General features: G+C 46.1%; 1 protein-coding gene across 1 annotated transcript in view; it reads left to right on the top strand.

The window, feature by feature from the left end:
• Positions 1 to 17,423, top strand: part of dym (dymeclin) — a 42,724-nt gene that overhangs the window by 12,945 nt on the left and 12,356 nt on the right. Inside the window, exons 9-14 of the mRNA XM_080017388.1 lie at positions 3,525 to 3,710; positions 3,853 to 4,031; positions 4,771 to 4,896; positions 5,053 to 5,166; positions 5,351 to 5,445; positions 8,462 to 8,561. Of these exons, the coding sequence (XP_079873514.1) occupies positions 3,525 to 3,710; positions 3,853 to 4,031; positions 4,771 to 4,896; positions 5,053 to 5,166; positions 5,351 to 5,445; positions 8,462 to 8,561 (800 nt within the window). The remainder of the gene's footprint in view (positions 1 to 3,524; positions 3,711 to 3,852; positions 4,032 to 4,770; positions 4,897 to 5,052; positions 5,167 to 5,350; positions 5,446 to 8,461; positions 8,562 to 17,423) is intronic.

Raw genomic sequence — 17,423 nt, 5'->3', positions numbered from 1 at the left:
CGCAGCAAAATACCTGATAACAGCGTTACCGACACATTTTGCAACCTTTCTGCCGTAAAAGTGGATATACAAGACTTTAATGACCATTTGAACCCTGTGTTGGCCATCATTTCACATGGAACGTCCTTGTGGGGTCGGCCGCCCCCACTCTCGGCGCAAAGTTCGTGTCCGTACTTGAGAGCATTTCAAGCGTGAGAACAAAAGCACTCCGGTGGTTCGTCCCAGAGATAGACGTTGGCGACAAACGTCTACCGGTGAGTCGTCCGCGCTTCACCCGCGCCGGCGGTCGGGTTTTCCCAGCCCGCCCGTCTGTGGCCGGCGATCGGCGCGGTGAGTTATGTTGCGCCGTCCTGTGGCGTAATCCCCTAGAGCCTGTTTGTCTGCAGCCGCCTTCCTTATACACACACACACACACACACACACACACACACACACACACAGTCAGGCTCACATCCTCGTGAAGGAAATTTGTTTTCATTCCTCGTCAGTCACCGAGAGTCATGCATTCAAGGAGGATTGAGAGTGTATACACACACACACACACACACACCTACATATCCTGCCTTTGAATTTTCTGCGAACGCATGGGCGTTGGTCAACGCCGGCGGTGCTTAGTGAGTCTAAAACAGACATTACAATAACAAAATGTCAGCCCTCGCTGTGGGAGAACAAATGTGCGGCCGGGGGAGTCCATAAATCCAATTACAGTGCCGACTACTTGGGCCGGACACTATTAGGACTCGGTGTTGGCTCCGTGGTCCTTGTAGAGACGTTTCCACTCCCGGGGGGGGGCGCGTGGGCGGCTTGTGTAAACTGTTGGTCGGGCTTACCATGACTCGTCATGTCCATGCACACACACACACACACACACACATACACACACACACACACATACACACACACACGCTCAACTGTCACAGGTCGAGCGGTTATTCCCCGGAGCCAAACGCAAGCCGAATGACAAAGCAAAGGAGAGCCTCGACTCGCGTCGCCATTTGAATGTCTGGGAGATAGGCCGTCTCCGTCTGTCTGCTTTGCATACGCTGCGGTCTGAGTCTGAGAGAGCGTCGGCGGAGGGGATTAAAACCCAGCCTGGCGAGTCTTAAGTGGGTTGGGCCGGTCTTCCCTCTTCACTCCCTGCTACTTGAGAAGCTGGCGCGAGGGGATACTGTCTGTGACGCACCCGCCACAGGAAAAGGGAAATGTGTCTCACTTCCGCCCGGTGGGGAAAAAAAGAGACAATGCATCTCAAATGAGATTATAAAAGCTTTCACTTTCCCAAATTTTAAAGCATCATGATATTTTTAGGGCTCCTCCTGAGAACAGCGCCACACTGAGACATTGCGTTCACGTGCGCACAGCTGGCGTGCGTCGCCTGTTTCTGTACGGAGCAGGACGTGGAGCGTACATTCAGACGATATCAGTTCGGTCCTCAAGTTTGACTTTGCAGGACGTTTGGATGCCAGCAAACCTGTGGCCTGTCAGCGGATGATAAACAAAGTGTTATTTATTCCAAATGAATGTAAAGAAAAATGTATATATTAAAAAAAAACAAAAACAATCTTTTATCTTCATTTTATTTGATCATTTTGGTCAAATAGATTTTTTTTTTTAAGTAAATATCAAGCTTTTGCACCATTTTGGTAAACTCTGCGATAGTAGTTGCGCCGCGGGTCGCACAGCACGAGAACACGTGTGCGTATTCATGCTGCAGAGCAATATATAAGGGCCACGCATTGGGCGCGCGGTTAGAAGCCGGTTGGCCACCGCTGGCCGCGGTGCCACTGATGAGACGAGCAGGGCCCCAGTCACAGCTTCTCTCTCTTACTCACCCTTTCTCTCCCACTCCCACAGTCCTTGCTCTATTTCTCTATTTCTCTCTCTCTCTCTCTCTCTCTCTCTCTCTCTCTCTCTCTCTCTCTCTGTCTCTCTCTCCCTCTCTCTCTCTCCTCTCCGCCTGTGCGGTATAGAGACAGTGGGTGTTGACATAAAAGCATAAAAATAGACTGAGAGTGGCCGTTGTCTTCTTTCTTATTATTATTTGGAAGATTAAATTAATTGTTGGTGCCGCTCGGTATATGATGTTTTTCCTCTGATATGAACAGATTCTTTGTAGTGCACAGTATAGCAGTTAATACTAGTCACATGCTCTGAGTGAATTTTTTTAAAGAAAAAAACACAGCTGCCACCACTATTCACCACATAAAAATCAATATTCCTCCTTCAGCTCTCTGCTTTCCTCCTTGTGGATGAGGATGAAATAAAAGGATGGTCTTAATTTAGCCTCAGTATCCAACCCATATTTATCTTTAAATCATATCAAGCGACGGGGGTGGGGGTCGCTTAATATGCTCACGGTATTGCAGGGCAAGATATCAAGACTGATATATTCATATTTGATGGATACGTTTTTAATAACAAGTCGATAAAAGGTTTGAAATGTACCATTTCTATATGATCCTCGCATATGAAATGTGGAATTTCGCCACTTTGGCCAGAAATGTACAGTCTGTACAGTAACAAGGATTCTTCGGAGGGGACGGTAGCTCAGGAGGTAGAGCTGGTCGTCTAGTAATCTAATGGTTGCTGGTTCGATCCCAGGCTCCTCCTGCTAGCATGCTGTAGTGTCCTTGAGCAAGACACTTAACCCCTCATTGCTCCTGATGGCTGCGTCCGTCGGTGTTTGAATAATTGTAAGTCGCTCTGGATAAAAGCGTCTGCTAAATGACGAAATGTAATGAAATGTAAATGTAATTCTTATTCAGCTTTGCCCTGATGGAAAATTGCATAAAATGAGCTGGCTCCAAAATAATAATAATAATAATAAAAATAATAATAACAGTAATAACAGTAATAATAATAATAAAGGGGGGAAGAAAAATCAGTCACACCATAATGGCTGTTGTCGCAAGGATTTTGGAACAATAAACAGGGTAAAGGGCAAAGCCAGCTGAAAGGCCCAGGTTTAGGTGCAGAAAGAGTATAATCGGTCATGTATGAAGAGCAACTCTCCAGGCAACCCACCCACCCCCCAGATGAATGTCCTCTGCTAGTCTCTCTTTCATCCAGCATTCCAGGTTCAATGCAGGAGTTTGGAAATCAAGACAGAAATGCACTCCCCTATCCTGCCTGTAGATGGCAACAAGTGTTCTGGATGACTGTTTGGATGCGGCTTGAGTGACTATTGAACTGCTGGTGCTGAGCAGCTTCTTTGTATTCGGACTGTAAAATATTAAAAACTCTTGTTTCCCCATAAGCCCTGTCTTCTCAGTCCTCGGTCGTATTGTTTGTAGTGAGCTGAAAGGCTGGGGAGGCGAATCGATGAACAATATCGAGAAGTAAAAAATCCCCAAAATTGTTCGACATCATTCATTTACAGTTATATTTTTTTATCACAGCATTGTGTTGAGGGGCTTCATGATACATTAGTCCGAGACAGTAATTAAGTATCAATAACTCAAGCTATGAATTAAATAAATAAATATAAAGTGTGTGTCTGTCTGTCTGTGTGTGTCTGTCCCTAGGTGGTCTGTGGAGTGTTTTCACGTTGGGCGGAGCTGGCAGCAAGTCGGGGGTTGGCCAAGAACACAACCCGTTACCCTTGTCCAACCAGAGCCTTCTGCTGCTGCTGGTCCTGGCCAATCTGACGGACGGGCCTGACTGGCCCAATCCCTACCGCCAGGCGGTCACCTGTTTCAGAAACACCCAAGGTAACACGAAATCACAGTCGCGGTGCTGTCAATATTCCTGCGTCGGTCGATCAATATGAAAATATTTGCATTTGCCCAAAGCGGCGGCTGCCCCCCCCCTGTTCTCTCCCCAATCCTTGAAAACCTCCTTCTGCCTGTTCAGACACATCGTCTCTGCCCGCGGAGCAGCCCCACAGTTTTCAGATCAATTTCAACAGCCTGTACACGGCGCTGTGCGAACAGCAGCGCTCGGACCAGGCCACGCTGCTGCTGTACACGCTGCTGCACCAGAACGCCAACATGAGGACGTACATGCTCTCCAGGACCGACATGGACAATCTGGTGGGTGGGATTGGAGACACGTGGATTTACATGTCGCTTAAAGTAAAACACAAACAAACACGTGCATGTACGTGCCTACATATGTGTTGCCAAAAGGTTATAAGTGCATCTCTTTGTTAGGCTTCTTCATCCCTATTATTATTTTTCTTTTTTTCCTTTACTTTTTTTTGTCATTTACCATCATCCCTATTATTATCTAACACTTCATGGTCGGATCATATTTATGCCCTTAATGCTTGGATTACTGTGTAAATGATGCTGAACGGCTCCTCCCGGGTGTCGCCATTCTGCGATCGCAGTAATCCATGCAAATTCAACCGATCTCCGTGATACTTGCGAGAGTTTTCCCACGTTATTTTATTATTTTATAAACTGGAACCCAAGCAAAAGCATAGTGTTTTTTTGTAACTTGTACTTAAATATTCCTTGTGTAGGAATATTTTAGTATTTATTAGACATTTATTTTAGAAAAATGTATTAAAAATTATAGTATATATTTAGGACGGAATTGGAATTTTTTTTTTTTTTTAACATTGTTAGTAGTTTTCTAACTTGCAATTTTCATCCATTTCCCCAATCTGAATGCGACAAAAAAAACAAACAAACATGTTGCTCGTAGGATCCTGGATGGATCAGTTGAACAACAATAATAATTATAACTCTTCCTGTCGCTCCCTCTGTTATAACCGAATGAGGAAATCAGCCTCATCATCGTCCTCCCTTCTCCCTCGCACCGCAGGTGATGCCAATCCTGGAGATCCTCTACCACGTGGAGGAGAGGAACTCCCATCACGTCTATATGGCCCTCATCATTCTCCTCATCCTCACGGAAGACGACGCTTTCAACCGCTCCATCCATGAAGTGGTAGGCATACACAACCCTACGCGTCGGAACAGCCGGGTGACCTTTAATTTGCCACGGCATTTCCTGTAATTGCTGCCTTTATAGGCAATCATCCCTGGAACAATTTCCCCTCTTCTCCGTCTCTTTCCCCACGCCCATCTCGCCGTCTCTCGGCAGGTGCTGAAGAACATCTCGTGGTACACAGAGCGCTCGCTGACGGAGATTTCGCTCGGCAGCCTGCTCATCCTGGTGGTGATCCGCACCATCCAGTTCAATATGACCAGGACGAGGGTGAGACAGCGCACGCCATCTCATACGGGAAAACAGTCACTTCCATTCATGTGTCATATCTGAAACGTGGAAAAACTCTATTAAAGATGTTTATAAATGACTGTTATAAAATCAATAATAATAATAATAACAGCTACACCTTTCCTCCTGCCTCCTTCCAATCCCTATCTCAAATGAAACCCAGGATAAATACCTCCACACCAACTGTCTTGCCGCTCTGGCCAACATGTCAGCCCAGTTCCGCTGCCTGCACCAGTACGCTGCCCAACGCATCATCAGGTATAAAGTCTATACCAGTGTATAAAGTTTATACCATTCATAGTGTATAAATGGCATAAAGCCCCGCTGCTTAGACGCGAGAATGTCAGTGCCTCTGTGATTTCATAAGTTTTTTTGTTTTGTTTTGTTTTGTTTTTTTTCAGCTTTTCTCAAAACCTGCCAAAATATATGCCATTGCAATATTGGTCTTCAATTAAATATTGATCAGATATTACTTAAATGTTTCTCTTCAATTTGAACTTCAGATCTTAATTTGCGAAAATTCTATCGATTTATTTGGTCTATTTATTACTGGAAAATAAATGTTATTATAAGTTTTTATGCACCAAAGTCAGATTGCTGATGTTTTAAAACCAAACCAGATACTTATAGATCCTGAAACACTTTGTATGCGCTGTTAAATACAAGATTATTTATGAGAATCGGTGTGAAATTTAGTTGAACAGGGTTCGGTGTTGATGTGGAGGCTCGTGATGCGTTCAAGTCATGTGGGGAAAGTTAGCGAAGAGATACTTGTTCTGAGGAAAGTGAAGATGCAAAAAAATTTGTAATGTTTTTACAAACGTCACAGTTTGTTTTCACACCAAATGATTTGTTTGTTTGAGATGAGCCCAAATACATTAGGGCTCATCTTTCTTTCATTTTCTAAATCCAAAAACTGCACCCTTGGGTGAAACTTGAGTTTATTCATTTGGTTTCCTTTAATTTTGATGGGCATTATTGAATAGTTCATCGTGCCACTATTTCTGCTATTGATTAGTATCCATTGTAGTACCTAGTAATTGCTACACACACACACACACACACACACACACACACACACACACAGATAAGATTAGTTGTGTTTGAGACGAGGTGTGTGTGTGCGCGCGTCAAACGACTCCCTGTCCGATGACGGTAATGATTATCATTATGGACTGCGCTGGGAGGGAGCTGGCAGTCTTAGCTTCGGGGAATTTCCGACCAGGAGTTTCCAAATGTCAACCAGGAAGTGCCGAAACATGTTCCTTAATTGACTGTCAAATAGGATCAGGGCTGAGTTTTATTTATTTACTATCGCCAGACGACGGTAAATGCCCCCACGCCTTCGCCCTCTCGACCCTGTGTGTTTGTTTATTATTTTCCTCCTCTCTCTCACATGCTTCACCCTGGAGATTGGGCGGATTACACCTTTTTTTTTATTATTATTTTTTTTTTATTGAGACAGAAATTCCTGACATTTTACTGTTAATTCGCATTATCGGTTCCTCAACTCCAGAACTCATGTATGAATGAATTCTGAACGTATTTTGTTAGTCATTTCTGAAGCCAAAGCCACTGTCCGCAGATGCTAATGAGAAAAACTGATCACAGCAAAGAGTGGCTCGTGTGAATGGTGTATTTGAGTCTTGAAATAAAAGCTGTATTGGTGGAGACAAGGCCAGTCAAGACCCCGTCTGTCAGTGCCTCAGCCTCAGAACCTGATCTGCGGGATCAAACCCGCTGCACTGAAATCACTGTGTTAGTGTTTCCTGGGGCCTGTCTGTCACTGCCGCGGGGGGATATGAACGCGAGATGGGATGGAGTCACTGTTATATTGTGCATTTATACGAGGGCTGCAGGTGTGGCCGACATGGTGGTCTCTGCCCGGAACAGGACGGTACAAAAGGTCCCATTGAATCATTAAGACCCCTGACATAGATAGGCAGATTACACATAGACCGTGCTCTAGCTGCCCTAATTCATCTCTCACTTGGCCAATTATCCTGGATAAAGAGTGTGTGTGTGTGTGTGTGTGTGTGTGTGTGTGTGTGTGTGTGTGTGTGTGTGTGTGTGTGTGTGTGTGTGTGTGTGTGTGTGTGTGTGTGTGAACTGATTTGGGTGTCTCCATTACTGTCTTGGGACAACGTGTGTGGTAATATACTATTAAAAAGTGAAGAAGATGTGGAAATTGAGTGGAAAGACCGGAAAGACACCGTGTCACAATAAACACAATAAACAAACACAAGTAGGCTCCTCTTTAGGGAGCGACCATTACTCATTGTCCTGTATCTGCTCTGAGCTTCTTCCTAGATGTTAGACTCATATGAGACTTGATGAGACTTCAAGTCACCTTTTGTGCTGTTGAGAGGGCAATGTCATTAGTACGACAAGTTCAAACTGGATCTGTCCCTGAAACTCAAATCTATTCTCTCTGTACTGTGGATGTGATCATAGCTGATACTGCTCGTTTGTCATCCATGCAATGTACTTTAATGTACTGTAATTTCAAACCAGAAATGAAGTTTCACCCGTGTCGGCTTTAAGTTAAGTAGAATACAAGGAAAGACAATGGGAGCGAAGACACACAAGGGGGAAGCCTAATTGATAATTGATGGGATGGCGTTCCAACCGGCGAGTGAATAAGTTAGCGGGCATGTACTTTGAAATACTAAAACCAGAAAGAATTAGACAGCTCTAAAAATAAATATAGGGTTGAGATTATCGGTGTGTTTGAGTGCTGCTGATCCCTGCTGAGACCACTGACTAGTACGCAACAAGCGCGCGTGCGTGCGTGCGTGCGTGCGTGCGTGCGTTCGTGTGTGTGAATGTGTCTGTGTGTGTGTGTGTGTGTGTGTGTGTGTGTGTGTGTGTGTGTGTGTGTGTGTGTGCATTTCCACATGCCCTCCAGCATATACCCAAGGTCAGCTGGACAGACCCTGAGAGACTTGATGTATGTCTGTGTTTTCAAGCCATCACATGCAATCCCATCACACACCTGCACAAACACACACACACACACACACACACACACACACACACACTCCAACCCTGTTAACTAGTGGGAATTAGGTTGAAAAGATGAAGGTCAGGCAGCCACTTAACCACAGGAGCACTCATGTATACCAGCAGCATGGTATGCGTGGTGGTCTTTGGGGTCTGTGTCCTCTGTGGAAATCTCCCATTCATCTATTCTGCTGTTTGGTGAGCACCCACTGCTTCTCATTTACCCTTTCACCATCTTCTCTGCATCTCTCTCTCTCTCTCTCTCCCCTAGCTTATTTGCGCTGCTATCCAAGAAGCACAACAAGGTGCTGGAGCAGGCAACGCAATCTCTGAGGGGCAGACAGGGAGACAACGCAGCCTTGCCGGACTATGTAAGTAACACACACACACACACAGACACACACACATACACACACTCCAAGCGCGTGCGTGCGTGCCACACACACAGATGCTTTTTGCGATTCATCAGTTGACAAATCAAGACTTGAAAGGCTAGACTAAACATGCGGTCTGACACACTCAGAAGGCCCTCATACTGTACATGTGTGTGTGATTGGTGAAGCGTTACGCATTTTGATTTTGATCCTCGTCTTTACTGTCAACCTGCTGGAAAGCTGTACTTGCAACATTTGATATATTCCGTTTTTATATTTATATGTGTGTGTGTGTGTGTGTGTGTGTGTCTGTGTGTGTGCGTGTGCGTGTTTGGCCTCAGTAATTCACGAGATATGGAAGAGAAGTCTGCATGGCGTTGCAGTGGCCATAACGTAAGGAGCCAGTGACTTGATCATTTGGTTTACATGCAGATTACAGCGGTCATGTCATCACTGATATCGCAGAACTCTGCCGTGTTTATACTGCGCATTTTCATGTCTTGATGATTAAAAAAAAAAAATAAAAAAAAAAACGATATTGGTGATGTAAAATGTTGGCTTCTCACAGGAAGATAATATTACTGTATGTTTCCTGGCCATGAGCAAGCTGGCATACACCTTGACCTTCTGAAGATAACTAATGTCTGTCTTCTGTCTCACACATGAAAACAAAATAACAACAGAAATGTTTTTCCATGACTTTGGCAGACAACTTAATTGTTAGCGGAGGTCACTTTGTGTGGTGTCTGCATTAGTGTAGAAGACACAGAATCTGATCGAAGGGGACCTTCTGACTCATGGTCGACCGATTGATCGGGCCGATATCTGGCATTTTTGAGATAATCGGCCTGCGCTCACAAGGCTGATAAACACAAAATGTCTGCACTTGTGTTCGATTTTTCTATACATGTCGATTCTGAATATTTGAAATGGTTTATATAATCATTTTCCGCCCTATCGATATACTGGGAGCAGCTGGGCTTTCTCGCTCTCCCTTCTCTCCGACAGCGGGTTCACACACACACACACACACACACACACACACACACACACACACACACACACACACACACACACACACACACCGCTGCAGTGGCCACATAGCCCCGCCTCCACTCACTCACAGTGCGGACTGAGCGCAGCAGAGAGGCGACGTCATCAACTTTCCTCTCGCTCTAAAGGGGAAAGTGCAAGCTTTTCTCAGTATTGACGCTTTTTGTTAATTTATTTTATTTTTATTTTTTTTAATTTGAATATGAAAAATCCATAACGTCGACCCCTGTTACCAACCCGGTACTCTGACAAATTTCACATGCACCCTTGTAATTTGTCAATAGCGCTGGTTGTTCCCAACTCACCAAACATCCATGCGACACTCCAGCGTGACTCCAGTAATCCGTTCAGCCTTAAGAAGGTTAAACATTTCCGACCATCTAACATTCTTTAGTATAAATATTATGCATAGTTAAATATCGAACCTTGTGAACTATATTGACAATATATACTGTATAATTTCTTATTCGATTCTACTTTTATGATGCATGACCTGCAGCCCTCTGGTGAACTGTATTACTCCTGTTATACAATGCTGCTACTGATGATCTTAATCAACACATCAAGTATGTTATGTTGGGAAATATTTAAAACTTATATGCCAATATGTATATGTTCCCTGCCAACTCTTCATTTAAGTCAGTATTTATTGAGGTTAATTGTCAGATACAATACATTGAAAAAATGTCATATTGATTTACATAGTCGCCTTTTTTTTTTTTAAGATATGACCATTTCACATGCAGTGGACTGTGCTTTTTCGAGGCGGCGAATGTCTTGTTATTTTGTGGATTAATTTCGACGCGTGTTTTGACGTGACGAGGGGGAGCCGTTTTTCCAGACTGGCCTTGTGATTGTATTTTCCTACTGAGCAGTGGGAACTGCATGTAGTAGGTCATAAAGTCTAGACACATTATTCACGGGGTCACTCTGTCTGGGGCAAATGAAATGATCACATATGAGCTGCACTTCTGATTCAAACGGGAATGAATAAGAACGACATTCTTGAGGCCGCGCTTTGCACTATGAGAAATGAGAGGTTTATTTCTTTGTGATTTTTTAAAATTACTTAAAATTAGTATTTTTTTTCTACTGAATGGTAAATAAAAACATTGTTATTCTTCTGCAACTGCAGTGTTATCACCAGCCTGAGCATGCCTTTCCAGAAACCTGGAGCAGGGGACAATATACTTCTACCATCCTGAATTTGATCCATACAGGAATCCACTTTCACCTTCTCTTATGCTCAGTCACATAAACCGACCGATACGTCAGTTTAGCAGAGCCTAAACTAACCCTAACCCTTAAGCTTAGGGGTTTAGCTTTATTAAAATACTAACCAAATGTTGTTATTGACAATGTGTCCTCACTGGCATTTTGTGCTATTTTTGTGGTGTTGAGGAGTATCCCAGCAGAGCAACAATAACAGCCAATCTGATGCATCTTTCTACACAAATGATTTCTGATTACATTATGTCATCCTATATTGCATATTGAGCTATGTGATCTTAACCTTCCCCCAGCTGGAATGAGGGTGGCGGTGTATTTCAGTCGTGTCATGTCATCATGAAAACAAGACCTCATCGAAATCAGTGATGACGATACGGCCTCACGTTTGTAAAGATACGAGGTCCTAGTCATATTCAAAAACGTCACTTTCAGTCGATATCTTTCAATGAGCGTTAAGCGAAATGATAAAAACCAGTGATTTCATATCAGTGGCATACGTGGTGGCGTTGTTCGTTGCTTATAGTGAGATTGCATTGTGTAAAAATGCAACTAATTATTGTGGTGAAAGATTCTGCCATGTCGCCCAGGCCGAATGCACAGGGAGGTAGGAAAAAAGTAACCGAGCAAAGACTGTAGTAAAACAGGTCCGTGTGTGTGTGTGTGTGTGTGTGTGTGTGTGTGTGTGTGTGTGTGTGTGTGTGTGTGTGTGTGTGTGTGTGTGTGTGTGTGTGTGTGTGTGTGTGTGTGTGTGTGTGTGTGTGTGTGTCTGGCATCTGGAAGCAATGAGGTTAAGCTGAGCCTGAGTCTGTGCAGAGCTAATGTTTGTTTAATGTGGGATTGGGACATGTAATTGCTCTGTCTAAGGGGGAAGCAAAGTGGATACAAGAGTCCTCTAATGCTGTCTGCTGCGGCTTGATGCGTCGCTGCCTCCTCTTGATGTGTTAATGTCTCTCCTTTCAGACCCATAAGCAGATTGTTTTGCTCATGCTTATTCAGGGGCCTGCGTGTGTTTATGCTGCTATGTCTGCTTAGTCTCATGGAGGAAAAGGGAGAAGGGTGAGGGCCTCTGAAGCCCCCGGGGGGGGGGGGGGGGCTGAGGCTCCTGCCTCAGTTCGGGGCAGTTGTCATCTCCTCCCCTTTTTTTTTTCCCGGTCTCTTTCTACCAGGCGGTCACAAGCGGCTCAGATGTTTTCTTGGTTTTAATCAGCACATCAGTCATTAGACGCACATACACACGGAGGATGAATAACGTTTGTTGATGTTGTTTCCGCGCGTCGTGTCGTGTCGTGTGTCATTGTTTATCCTTCCAGGCAGTTGTTGTAGTGGTGGTGGTGGTGGTGTTGGTGGGGGTGCTACGGCTCGGCCTCTTAAGTCTGTTTGCTGGTGAGCATTTCTGGAAAGACACCGCAAGGGCGCGCAGACAGAAACGCACGCACGCGCGTGCGCACACACACACACACACACACACACACACACACACACACACACCCACACACACACACACAGCACACAAATATTCACATGTCGGACCCCCTCTTAATGTGTTTGTATCTGGTAAGTGAGTCACAGATTCTCGTGTCTTTTCAATGCTCAGGCGGAATACAAACATCAGCTTTGTGGTAGTGTTTGCTTTGCGTCGGGGTAAAGTAAGCCACAGCGATGGACCAGCTGCATTTTAAAAATGCCTTCTGTATTTTGTCCGGCCCCCAATGGATATTCAATTTACACTGTGCCTAGAATGTGCATCGACACGATTTACGCACATTTTTGTTACGCACACACAGTTACCGCATGAGGGCCCGGGTTTGTAAATGAATAATGAATGAATCCGTATTTACATATTTACGGTGGTGATATCTCATCAGTTCTCTGGGCTGTTGGTCCGTACAACGCTGAATCGGGTATCGGTTACGGTGATGAACCCCCACCCCCCCATGATATCATTAAAATGTTTATTAAAATACATTTATGTTTAAAAGATGGAGGTCAATGCTTACATTGCAGTGCTCACCCGCCCTCCCCCCGCTGGTAGGCCAGGAGGGGAGGAAAAAAAAAAAAAGATGAAAGTTGCTGTTTATATTATATTTTTGAATAAAATATACATGGAGCTATTTTGGAGCGTCTTCCTGGGAGCGTGGACTTTGTGGGGCAGGGCGGGGCTGGGTGGGTTGTTGGGGGGGGGGGGGGGGGGTGCTGAGCGTTGAACACAAAGCCTATTTCCGACTGCTTAACCTGCTTCTCATGCTCTGATAGGCCGCTGTGTCTGCTGTCTGTGCAGGCTGTTTTCACAGAAATTGTATTTATTCATTTTTCACTGTCCGGGGCTGACATTCATGATCTAAAGTATGAAGTTGATCCGATCTGTGCACGGTATCGAGTTTGGTTCCCTTTTGGCTGGATGCATGCCTTTTTTTTTTTTTTTAATTGACCACGGTTAAGGTTATCTGGTTTTTTTTTTCCCTACCCCGAGTGCTGACTAGAGGAGCAATTTGGTACAAAATGCCTCCATTCTAATCATTTTATTGGCACTTTATGATGAACAAAGTTCAAACGGTCAGGCGGTGAGAACATTCCAATAGACGTGGAACCGGGGTAAATTCGGGTTTAGTTAATTAACTCGCAATTCCCTGGCCATCTGTGCGCCTTCGGTGTGAGCGTACTCCGAATCATCATCATCATCATCATCATCATCATCATCATCATTGTCTCTCGGGGAACCGCGGAATAGATTTCTAATGCTCGTCGGATCGTTTCCATTTGTCCGACTGAAACAAAAGGGGAAATGTGAAGCTGGAGTTGATTCAAGCAAACCACCTGGCAGAGCAGACATGAAAGTAGCCCTGACATTCACTTTTCATTAAAGGCCGTCTGGCCTGTTTATTCACCTTCCCAAAGAGAGTGGTTGTGGGAATTAGCGCACCGTCCTAGAGTTTTGCCAGTCTCATTATGGGTTTTTTTTTTTTTTTTTTTTTTTTGTCTAGACGCTTCTCGTTAAGCGGGATCCCGCTGAGAGCGCGAAGCGACATGGAGAGATGCTGATACCTCACAGGCTGACCTACCGCTGATTCCCCCCGTTTGACTTTCTGATCCTTTTGAGTGTCTGTTGTCACAGATGCACTTTTTCCCCCGACCGGCGTCCCGGCCCGCCGGGCCGCCCCGCCACCAGCCACGCCCCCGTTAGTTTGTTCACCGACTGTCAAGCCTTTCTTTTCCCCGTCTCGTTCTTTGACTCGATCGCCTTCTCTCTCCTGTCTGTCTTCCGGCGGCGGGAGACCCGCTCCCGCGAGGCAGCAGGTGTTTGGGGTTCTGGGTAATGGCCGTGTCCAGACAGACAGTAATTAGGGCGTTCCCGCTGTGTCCTGGTCTTTCCCCGCTCGGCGCAACAGCACAGAGCAGCTTAGCCGGAATCAATTAGCCCTGTTCGTCAGCCTTCCCACAGTGGCGCTGCGGCGGTCGGCGGGGGTCTTTCACCGACGTCTTCAACCCCTCAACGGCCTCATTGCACCTTCTTTCCTCCTGAACTCGTGTTTCATAGCTCCACACCTGCCCTTCAGGCGGACAATGGTACAGTTACAATGATTTTGTTGCCTGAGAATATGATTATTATTACGCCCCAGATACGCAGCCGCGTCGGTCAATACGGAAGGTCGCACCCGACGGAAGCGGCGTACCGCGAGGCTCGCGAACCCCTCACGTTTTTGTTTTTTTTCCTTTTTTAACACCTCGGCTCTTATTTTTCCCCGCGCAAAAGCGGAAACTGCGAGCGTAGATTGCCACCGAGGTCTGCTGAAAAGATGTGAAAATATTAAATTCCCGAGCCCTGTATGCATCAACATGTATAGAATCCCTGATGTGCGCTCATAATGTGGATTACCGAGTTAAATACCATTTTTCCGCCACAGCAAATTAAACCTCACTTATGTAAATTAAATATTATCATTTCCAGCAGGAAAACAAATACCATGCCCAGGAATAGACTGAAGGGAGATTGTTGTTGATTCTCTGTTATATTTGAGAACATGGTGTGGGTGGTGCGTTTTTTCTTAAGAAGGCCGATATGGCCTTGTTGCTTTACAAGAAACGGCCATATTACAAATTATGCAGGTTCGTCAACAACCTATTTAAAACCACCCCAAAGACACAACAAAGCGTGGACGGCTTCCTCCTGACCGGCCTCGTATATTCAGTGTTTTCGCTCTGTTTTTCATTTCTCTTTTCTCTCCCTGTTCCTCTTCTCTATTTTCTGGGTGCGTCTAATGAGAGTTAATTGTACAAGCGCGACCTATTTCCTCCCGTCGCGCTAGACTTTTGTTGTCAGTCGATCTCTCGCGGCGTCATCGCAGAATTCCTCTTTCCCGTCCTCGTCTTTTTTTTTTTTTTTTTTCCCCGGGACGGCGGCTTCGTTAATGCGTTTCGCTTTTTTTCCCCCTCCCCCGCGCCGCAACGGCCGACGGCGGGCGGCAGGGTTGAGCGGCTAGTTGCTAAGCTGTTGGTTTAATGATGCCAGCTCCTGCTTCACAGGGATTTACATGTCTCTGTCACTAAGCTCACCCACACGCTCACATAGGAGAGAGAGAGAGAGAGAGAGAGAGAGAGAGAGAGAGAGAGAGAGAGAGAGAGAGAGAGCAGTAAACCAGTAAACAACCATGTGCACACATTCATTATACGAATACGTTTACGTATGCAAAATTATACGCGCAAGTAATTGGAGGATAATAATGCGTATTGGAGGTCCGTGGTTGTGTACTCGTGGCGCTGTTGTTCTCCGGGAGCCCCATCCGTCCCACGTCTCCAATCTGACAGCTTTTTACCGAAATACTTAAAAATGGTCAAACGCCCGCACTATTGTTCTGGATAGTTACGCAAAGAGTTAAGCGAATTTCCGACAAACGCCACCTCCAAGGCGGGCGCGCGCACACGACTGTCTCGGCTGGGGTAAAGACGCGACGTAGAGAGTCGGTGTTCGGCGAGAAAAAAGGAAAGGGATCGCGTGCCGGATGCGCTCCCCCGGTCACGGGGGGGGGGGGGGGGGGGGAGACATCGGTGCGGTTCACGCGGGGCAACGAAAGAAAATAAGGGAAGTTGAATGATTGGAGGAAACATATGAATCCCGTCTGGTATTCAGACAGTGGACCTCAGACTTAATCTCATCCACTTGACAAACACACACACACACACACACACACACACACACACACACACACACACACACACACACACACACACACACACAAGTCCAGGCAGACATCTAGCCAGCCTATTTGCATGTGACCTGAATTCCCTGGTGTGGCGTGTTTTTTATTTGTTTGTTTTTTTCCCCTCCCTCTCTCTCGCGCTAATCTCATTTGGCCGGAGCAGAGCTAGAGAAGACACGCGCACACACACACACACACACACACACGCCTGCCTTTCTCACTCACTCCCTCGCTCCTGCTCTTTCGTCCATCTTACTCACCTTTTCTTAACTGACCCCCCCTCCATCTCTCTTTCTCTCTCTCTATCTTTCTCTCTCTCTCTCTCTCTCCCTCTCTCTCTCTCTCTCTCTCTCTCTCTCTCTCTCTCTCTCTCTCCTCTCTCTCTCTCTCTCTCTCTCTCTCTCTCTCTCTCTCTCTCTCTCTCTCTCTCCCCGCCATCTCTCATCCTCCCGCCGTGTTGTGCTTCCCGCATCCACCCTTTCTGCCTCCGCTCCCGCCACCCCCCCAGCTTGGCACTCTCCTTGCTCTTCCACTGTCTCATTATGCCCCGGCCGGAGCAGAACAGAGTGCGGCGGGGTCTTACTTTGGCAGCGGAGTCGAGACCGGAGCGCCACCTCCGCTCCCAGACACACCATCAATCCTCATTATTGCCTGCTTCTCCCGCCTTCCGCCCACCCCTCGTCGGCTCGCGGGCTGTCGCGGGGTCCGCCACGACAGCCCGCTCTTAATCCGCTCGCCCCGGAGCCCGCTGCCGGTCTTAGCGTTCTCAAGTCATTACATAACGGCAAATAACAATACTTTTGTTTTTCGCTCACTTCGGATGACACGACCGAATAGGTTCTTCAAAGCGGAGACGTGTGTGTGTGTGCGCGCGCGTGCTACAGTACTGCGTCTGATTGTAGGGCCGCGCTGGCCCCCCTCGGCGTCATCCTGCCTGGCGTCAGGAGCAGGAGGACATAGCGCCGCGTACACTCGGGGAGTTGTGTGAAAGTGTAAACCGTTGTCATCGGTTCGGCGGCGCGGCGCGATCTGCGAGGTAATCAGTTGCCGTCATTACATCCTTGTCTCTTAAAAGAACTAAAAAACGGTGACGGACGCAAATGTCGACACGGTTGTATATCTCGGGAACGTCATTTTATCGCACGGGGGGGGGGGGGGGGAACGCCGAATAGCGACGTTGAGTTGTCCTTTTTTTTTTTTTTTTATCTATTTTTTTTTTTTTATAAAAAATGATGCAGAGGTGGACAATTCCATGTTCACAAGGGTCCTGCCGTGGTTTTTGGTCCCGACCCGCGGTTCAGTGACTGTTGACTCAAAGCCCCGTCAAAGGAACTTTTATTTCCTGTACCTCGAAATTCCACCTCTGACCAAAAGGCAGGAC

This window comes from Zeus faber (assembly GCF_960531495.2).
Source record: "Zeus faber genome assembly, chromosome: 17".
NCBI classification, from domain to species: Eukaryota; Metazoa; Chordata; class Actinopteri; order Zeiformes; family Zeidae; genus Zeus; species Zeus faber.
This window is presented reverse-complemented; position numbering and strand designations above follow the sequence as displayed.